General features: G+C 41.2%; 1 protein-coding gene across 1 annotated transcript; it reads left to right on the top strand.

The window, feature by feature from the left end:
• The first annotated feature begins 76 nt into the window (after positions 1-76).
• Positions 77-4,506, top strand: MRPL32 (mitochondrial ribosomal protein L32). The gene is made up of 3 exons (XM_058534678.1): positions 77-223; positions 1,679-1,860; positions 3,955-4,506. Exons 1-3 carry the CDS (start codon positions 94-96, stop codon positions 4,207-4,209), a joined length of 567 nt encoding a protein of 188 aa, XP_058390661.1. The 5' UTR covers positions 77-93; the 3' UTR covers positions 4,210-4,506.
• Positions 4,507-8,572: the final 4,066 nt, after the last annotated feature.

Raw genomic sequence — 8,572 nt, forward strand, 5'->3', positions numbered from 1 at the left:
GGGAGCGGGGTTTGTCCGACTCTGCGTCTATGCGCATGCTCGAGGTAGGGGTGGGACCCAGCAGACGGGCGGGAGCGGAATCGGGCGAGGAAGATGGCGTCGGCCATGCTGGTGCTGGTAGTTCCGCCGTGGCCAGCAGCTCGGGGACTTCTCCGGAACTATTGGGAGCGGCTGCAGCGGAAACTTCAGCAGAGCCGGCTAGGCTTTCCCAGTCCTCCGTGGGGTAGGTAAAGGAGGCCGCCGTGGAGAACGGGTTGGATGAGAGGACCCCAGGCAGCGTGGTGGACACAGCGCACACCGCGCCCTCCTCCCGCGTTGTGATCCGCGGCCGCGCGTAGCGCATGTTGTCCTGAACTTTGACTTGCTTAGATACAAGAGACAGCTGTTTTTGCTTCCTCATCTCCCGCAAAAAAGAAGTCCTTTGCTCCGTTCCTACGCGGAATGTAACCCAAGCGCATTAGCTTGGCTTCAAGGGCCGCCTCTACCTGGATCCTCTTATCTTTCCTTTCGAATCCTCCCACTCCCTAAAGCAATTTGTCCTCCTCTGTGGTGTTTGACCTCTGTGCAGTTGAATCCTGTTCCCCGTGTTTCCCCCGGGAACTAATTTTAATTGGAAGTGTCTTGGGTGTTAAAATTGTCATTGCTTTGACATTTATATTCTACTCGATTTCTAAGGTATCTCGAACATGATAATACATTGTGAACAGAGAGCCCACTATATGCCAAACCCTTCTACATGTGCTTTCTGGATAATCTCCACAACAATCCCATTAGGTATCTCCACCTTTCAACTGAAGAAGTAGGCTCAGAGAGGTCCCAAGGTCACACGGGCCATTCAGAGCCTGTGCAGTTAATCACTGGCCTATGCTTAGCCATACTTTTAGGTATATTGAAAAGGAATGCCAGTTATCAAGTGTTAGACAGCTTTGTATGTTTTTAAGAGCTCCTGAAGTTAAAAGAAGTATTGCAAGTCTGAGGAATAGCAAGGAGAGGGTAAAGGAATCTCTTTGATTTTATAAACAATTTAGAAAAACAAAAGTGAAACGTTGAGAAGCACATAAATAAATTAATATCACACAAAGAGTGGTGAACTAGCTCTCTTCCTTAGAGAACAGACAGGAATCAAGTTTAATATTATGAAGAACTGAGTGACTTAAAGGGCCTACCATGTTATATGACAAAGGAGCCAACTCAATTTGAATATAATAAAAAAGAGCCAGTAGGCAGGTATCTCAGTGCAGGTCAGAAGTGCATTTTGGGAATCTCAAGCTTAGATTTACTTGTAAAGTGATTAGGTACTGCCCACCAAGTAGAATGTGGACAATTGAGTGTTTGTTTTGTTTAAATTAGGTGCCTCTCAGACTTTTATTTGTGTTTACTACTAAACCTGAGTTCTGTTCTTCATAAGGTGAAAAACTCTGGGTAGCATTTCACTGATTCACTTTAGCAGGTGCTTCTAAGAAAAAATTTTGTGTTCTTTAAAATTGCTTTATGTATAAGCTTTAGTAAATTTTTATAGCTAAGGTTTTCTGTAAATGTCTGTTGAATGTAGTATTCCAAATTATCTTTATATGTGTCTGTTGGCATATCACTGTTGATCGTTAAGGAGAATGATATCTGTATATAGTCATTTTAGAAGCTAGAAACCGATTCTGTATCTCCCTATTTTATTTTGTAGGGCCAGCATTAGTGGTCCAAGGTCCAGCTATATTTACGGAACCAGCAAACGATACCAATGGAAGTAAGGAGATTTCCAGCCTTTTGGATAGTATCTTTTGGATGGCAGCTCCTAAAAACAGACGCAGCATTGAAGTTAACCGGTGTAGGAGAAGAAACCCTCATAAGCTTATTAAAGTTAAGGTAATATGTTGATTTTTGTGGGTGTGCTTTTTCTCATGTGTACCGCTGCATATCCTCTTGGTATATTCATATAGCCTATGGGTAAATTATTCTTGTACGTCTACTTTTCTCTGGCCTAAATAAAATATAATGTTTTTATTATGTATGTGTATATGTCTACTGTCCTGTAGCCTAAATATTAGGAAGACAGTCAAGGAGAGAGTCTGGAGTCTGGACGGAGGACCAGGTTATGAAGAGCCTACATGACTTTTGATTGTGAGCTGTGCCAGTCCTGAGCTGTGTGATTTTGAACCATATATGAGTAAACATCTTAACTATGGCAGAGCCTAACTAAAATTAAAGTCAGAAGCAGTAGGTATATTGGATCTTGGGTTTTACTAGACCTTACATACTTTGTTCTTCACTGTGTGCAATAAAATACTGTGAAGGAAAATACTTAGATAAGTAATAAAAAAGCTAACATCTGTTTAGTGCCTATGATGTATTTAAGTGCTTTATGTGAATTATCTCATCGAATCCTCACAGCAACCATCCAAAGTAAATATTGCTTAGCTAATTTTTAGGATGAAGAAGCTGTGGTTACAAGCTGTTGAGTGGTGGAGCCAGGATTGAGCCCTGGTAGTCTGATCCTTAAGCCCAAGTTCTTCTCTTGAAACTTTTTTGTGTGTTCCTGTCCTCAGACAATTCCAGATTCCTCCCCCACCCCCCACCATAGATACACTCGCTTCATTGGTCTAGTAAACAAAAATTATAGTGTTTATTACCTTTGATCTGTTATTTTATGGCTTTAACAGCCATAATTTGAATTACTGTTTACTCCATGGCATTCCACAGCAGCGGTGCAGTGCAGATGAAACTAAAGAACAGAGAATTGACTTAGGTAAGCGTCTGCAGTTAGTATTAAACCAAACCTTTAGAACTTAAGCCAAAAAGTATTACTGAGTCACAGTTGGGACTTAAAATCTGGAAGTGAAAAATACTTCATTAATTAAAAGAACAATAATTCATACAATTGGTTGAGAGAATTTAAGATTTTAGGGATGAGATCTTGCACCAATCTATTACATGGTTTCCCTGACTGCATTTATTCTGAGGGAGAAGAATCCTGTGCTCTTATCCTGTGCAGTCATATTCTTCATTGAATTGTTTTCTGCTGCATATAGTGCATTATTCTGTGTGCTTTGATCAGGAAGAGAGCACCAGCTGACTGTGTGTATCTTTTCCGTACCTCCAGTTGGATATACAGTCAGGTTTCCAGTGTGGCAGAGTAAAATGAGAAGTTGGTAAGGCAAGTAATTTGCAAGGTTCTTTCTTCATTTCAGAAAATGAAATTCTTTTTGTCGTCTGCCTTACAAATGTTCATATATTAATCTTATGAAGTATTTGGAGTTTCTTTGGTGTTCCTGTTTACTATTTTTCCTTATATTTCAAAACTACCTTTAGAACACGTCAAAAAGACTTCTTTAGAGGTTATAATTGTCTTATTAAAGTTGGATAGACATGTATAAAAACTCCTTAAAATACCCTCAAAGTGTAACTATTAGGAAGGGAGTTTTACATTAAGGAATAATCAACACTCATTCATAAAAAGAAAAATTACACCACATACCAACTATACTTCATACAGGAATTTTAATCACACCGTGATAAAGCGGGGGAAGCCAACCTGTAATGTCTTTGTCATCTTGTTTTTCCCAGGATAGATAGAAAGAAAAAGTATTTCCTTTTTCTTTGGTCTCTTATTTAAGATGCTGGCTGTAGGGATCACCCCATGTGATGGACTCCTTATTAGGTGTTTACTACTGAAGGTGGGGAATTGAGTACCATTTTACATAATATGACCACCCTGTTTAAGTAAAAATGTACCAGATTGAAAGTCGGTAGACCTGAGTTCTAGTCCCAATTTTTCTACTAATTCAAACACAATGTTGTTTGTCCTCAGTTTCCCTATTAAAGTGAGGTTGAACTAGATGGTATATGACCTTGTGCAGCATGAACATTCCAAGAAAGTTCAAATATAAGCATCACTCCTGTGATTATTTGTGCATTATTTTGCCTCTTGTTAAATATGATTTTGTTTGTTTGTTTTTAAAGAACAATATAGACGTTTGTCCTGAGTGTGGTCACCTGAAGCAGAAACACGTCCTTTGTGGCTATTGCTATGAGAAGGTGTGCAAGGAGACTGCAGAAATCAGAAGACAGATAGGGAAACAAGAAGGGGGCCCTTTTAAGGCTCCTAACGTAGAGACTATGGTGCTGTACTCAGGAGAGACAGCCTGTGAACAAGATCAGGGCAAGAGGATCATTGAACGAGACAGGAAGCGACCCTCCTGGTTCACGCAGAATTGACACCAAAGATGTTCAAAGAGGATGACTTCACGTAAAACATTTCTCCTGAAAGAGAGGAAGATTCTTTGTTTTTATGTTGGTTTCATGCTTGTTTTTAAATCATCAGTATAGTTTAAAACATTCTTTATAAGCAGTTGGTTTTGTGGTGGTAATTTGAAGAATATATCGTGAGTAAATTCTAAAAATGTTTGTTTATGCAGAGGCTCAGTGGATTAATATGTCTGTTTCTATTACACTATAAGATTCTAAGTAAACATAACAGTTTCAGGACAGAAAAATAAAACAATTGAAAATTCATAGCAAGAATTATGTATTTTTGGCTCTGGTTTTATTTGTTTGCCAGTGGTTTTTTTACACAAATATTTTCCTTTAAGTAACACCTGGAAATAGGTTATTGTTTGAATTCTGGATGTTGTTTTTAAGATGATAGTTGTGGCAGAAAGAAAAAATTTTCTATTCGGTTCGTTTTAGCAAATTAAAATTGCCTTTGGTAGAATTCACTTTCTGTGGAATGTATTATGTTAATTTACTTATATGATAGAAATGGTTCTTGACATTTTACGTCAAATCAGAATGACATTCAGAATTCATTAGATGGCTCATGAAGATTCGTATCATAGTTTTGGGAGGTTTTTAAAAGGCGAGGTGAGTGAATTCAGTAGTACACAGAAAATGTGCTAAGGATGTTGTCCTTGCATTTTCCTTCTGGTATATCCTTTTAGTTTATTTTACATTTTACCATTTTTATCTCTATATCAATGACCTTTTTAGCTTAACACAATTCATTTCACATTTCCCTTTCCCTTCCCCATTCGAGGGTCTACCCTGAGGCCAAGGTTTGCTATTTTGTTTGTTTCCTGCCTCATTAAAAAATAAAAATAAAAATGGGATAGCCTATTAAAACACACAGAGATAAGTATATAAGGCAATTATAGTTAAATGGAAAATCAGTAGACAAGATAAACCCCAGGGGTATATTTAAAAACAATACATGCCACAATAACCTGAATACTTATTAGAATTAGGCAGCGAATTCAACTCGGAACTTTCTTTTCCTTGGAAAGAACTTACATGGACAAGTCTCCACAGGGTCAGACACATAATCCAGAAGTGTACCATTATCTTGGTATCAAGGCCTGAAGGACAGTTCTCCCATGGGGCTTCATAGTGAGGATTCTGTGATGGGGTAATCCATGTTAACATCCCTAGATTGAAATTCGGTAGACCTGAGGCACAGTAGAGACCCAAAATATGTTGAAGTGCAACTCAGTAAAAGCAAATCTTTAGAACTTCCAAAGTATTGGAATGCCAGTAAACAGCTCTTTCACGGCTTAGCTCGATCCAAGCATAGAGTTGAGATTCTGGTGGAATTGGTTATCTGAATATTATTAAAGCAATCCTCTCCAGATGATTCTCTCTCACTCTCTGACAAGCCTTAGAAGTGCGGTGTGTCAAACTTCAGGTCAATATATTGGAGGTAGAATCAATGATTCACGAAAGCTAAGCCTAACTAGGTACATACCTAAATCCATTCCACTGCCTACTCAGCATTTTTGTTGACTGTCTAACAGGTTGCAAAGTATCCCCCTCAGTTCGTCACCTTTGTCCTTTGATTTAGGAGAAGGCTGTACATGCAGGTAGACCTAGTGAGAAGATGTGGGCAGTGTCACTTTTCTGTTTGCTATTCATGGACAGATAAATGTTAAAAAGTGCATCGGCAAGTTAGCAAAACCAGGTGTCTAGTTCTTGTCAGAAAGCCATGTCGTAAAGGAGACTGCTTATCACTTGAAGAGGTTGTCCCCTCAAAGTTATCTTAATAATACATTTTATCACTTTATACCTCCAGTTCTTACTATCAGAAAAAAGCATCATGAGTTTGAATTAAATCATTTGTACAACTGATTCATCTATGTTGTCAATGTTAGAAATGAACCTCATCCCGTAACTCCTGCAACATCAAGATATGGAGACATTTGCTAGGCACTTTGGGAGAGGAGGGATCAAGTTATGCTGTGGTTGGGAGAGGTGGGTGAGGAGGTACATGTGCCCTCTGACCTGGATAGCACCACCCTCCATCTTCCTGTCTCCCTAACCAGTCCCTAGCAGATCACCAGGTTCTGAAAATCTAAAGGGTCTGACTTCATACCATCTCCCTGCCAGTGTCCTCGTTAGAACCCCAGTCATCTGTTTCCTGAGCTGTTAAAATGCACTTTGCAATTATTAGTTTCCAGTCTTCTCATATTTCTAATTAATTTTCTTTAATAGTTTTTAAATTACAAAAATAATACATCTTCATGGTAGTTAATGAGGCAATGCAAAGTATACAAGCAAAAAGTTAAGAATCATTTCTCTACCACCACACCACCATGGTGTATATGCTTCTAAATGCTACACTGTCACACCATTATTTCTGAAACACAGTTCTGATCCTATCACTCCCCTCATCAAAACCAGTCTCCTAATTAAACCCTCTCTGTGTCATTACGATCTGTCCAAGTCTTTATGCCCACCTTCTACCACAGTGTAGTAATACGCACCCCACCCCTCAGGTGTTGAAATCCTAACCATGTGTAGCAGAGATTGTTACCCACCTTCTCAGCAGGCATCACTCCTCTCCCACTCTCTTCACTTGGCTTCACTCTGTTTTCCTCCTGCCTCACTGAGTCTCCCTCTCAGACACCCTTGCTGATTCTTCCTCTTCTCCCCAGCCTCTTAACTTCACAGTGCCCGAGACTCTATTCTTGGTGATCTCATCCAGTCTTATGGCTTTAAATAGCAACTGTATGTTGAGGCCTTCCAATTTGATATTTCTGGCCTGGGCCTCTCCTTTGAACTCCAGATTTATATTCAACTGCTTACGTGACGTCTCCAGTCAAATGTCTAACAGACATCTTAAGTCATATTTCCAGCTCAGAATCTCTTCTCTCCCAGTTGTCACCAGCTTCACCACCCCGTCATCTTGTCTGGAATACCAAAGTACCCCTAACTGCTCTCCCTGCTGCCACCCTGGCCTCCTATAGTCTATTCCCAATACAGCAGCCAGAATCTTTTCAAAACAGCTCATGTCTCTCCTCTCTTCAAATTCCTTGATTCAAAACCCTAACTCAGATAAAACATGCAGATACATACGTGAGGATTTTTGCTTTATGCAATATATATATATATATATTCCTTGTGAATAAACAGTTTTGGTAAATCAAAAATATTTTAGGTGTACTATGGATGATCCCCATTTAGAGAAATTGTGATAAATCTTTTAAAAATATGAATACTTTTTTTAACAATTGGTGTGGCGTGACTTTTAAATTCCAGATTTCTTCTTTGAAGAAGTACAGGGACCGTGGCCTCTCAGACATTCCTGGTGTAGGGATCACCTCAACACTCTCTCTGCACTGTTTCCTGTCCCTGCCTCACCTTCGCATGTGCAGTTGTTATGTTTCAGGCACAGCATTAGTCCCTCAATATATCTAAATCTGTGCTAAGGAACTCTGCTGTCTGTGATGAGCTTTTCTTTCCCTGGCGCTCAAACAAAAATAGATGCTCTGTCTTTAGCTGCAACTCGTAAGGAGCAGTGTCATCCCGTGGCCTATATTGGTGCACATTTGAGTCTGTGCCTCTAACAGAAAGGTCTCCTCCAGCACTCGTTTCTGCAGCAGAGGGCGACGGAGAGCATGTTCCCGGTGCAAGGGGCTGCCCGGCCCACGCTTCACGGGGCTATTTTTACCTCGTTGGAAACGCTTCCTCTAATGGCCGTGCCTTTCTGTCACCCTACCATGCCCCTCTCCTGTGCCTTCCCCTTCTCCACATTTGTGAAGCCGCCGGTGAGTGTTAGGGATGCAATTTGGAGCAAGGACGCGAGGAAAGCTGGGAGGCCAACATGTTCTGGTCTCCTGGACGCTGCTATTCAAGCTCATAGCCAGTTTGACAGTTCCGGCCGTGAACCTAAGCCGGGAGGTGCCTCAATGGATCAGGCATCCCCCAGCCGCCTCGCCAGGGGGCAGCAGGTGAGCGGCACTGAGTCTTCTCGGATGAAATAAGAGCCCGTCGGGTCCAGCAGTGCTGGGAACAGTTCGTCTGTTTCTGTGACAGCCGCCCGCCGGTGGAGAGCACACCCGATTCCCGGGGGACGGAGGGCTGTCTGCAACGCTGAGCCCAGGAGCCCAGCCGTCTCTCCTTGTCCTGGGCTTCAGCGTGGCTCGCCCGCAGGGAGCTCCCGTCGACGACCCTCTTCATGGCCCACCCCACACCCTCGGGGGACGTGCAGCCTGCTTAATTATCAAATCCTTTCAAGAGCTTTCTGCGGGATAAAAGCTCAGACTGCTACTGCTTTGTAGCTATTTCTTCAATATTCTCAAATACTAGC

This window comes from Diceros bicornis, chromosome 41, assembly GCF_020826845.1.
Source record: "Diceros bicornis minor isolate mBicDic1 chromosome 41, mDicBic1.mat.cur, whole genome shotgun sequence".
Classification (NCBI taxonomy): Eukaryota; Metazoa; Chordata; class Mammalia; order Perissodactyla; family Rhinocerotidae; genus Diceros; species Diceros bicornis.

What these genes read in the sequence shown, in the direction of transcription:
- MRPL32 (XM_058534678.1), top strand. Translation starts at nt 94, where the DNA reads ATGGCGTCGGCCATGCTGGTGCTGGTAGTTCCGCCGTGGCCAGCAGCT. An exon ending in CTTTCCCAGTCCTCCGTGGG is followed by an intron (nt 224 to 1,678) that starts GTAGGTAAAGGA and finishes TTTATTTTGTAG; the next exon opens with GGCCAGCATTAGTGGTCCAA. An exon ending in ATAAGCTTATTAAAGTTAAG is followed by an intron (nt 1,861 to 3,954) that starts GTAATATGTTGA and finishes TTGTTTTTAAAG; the next exon opens with AACAATATAGACGTTTGTCC.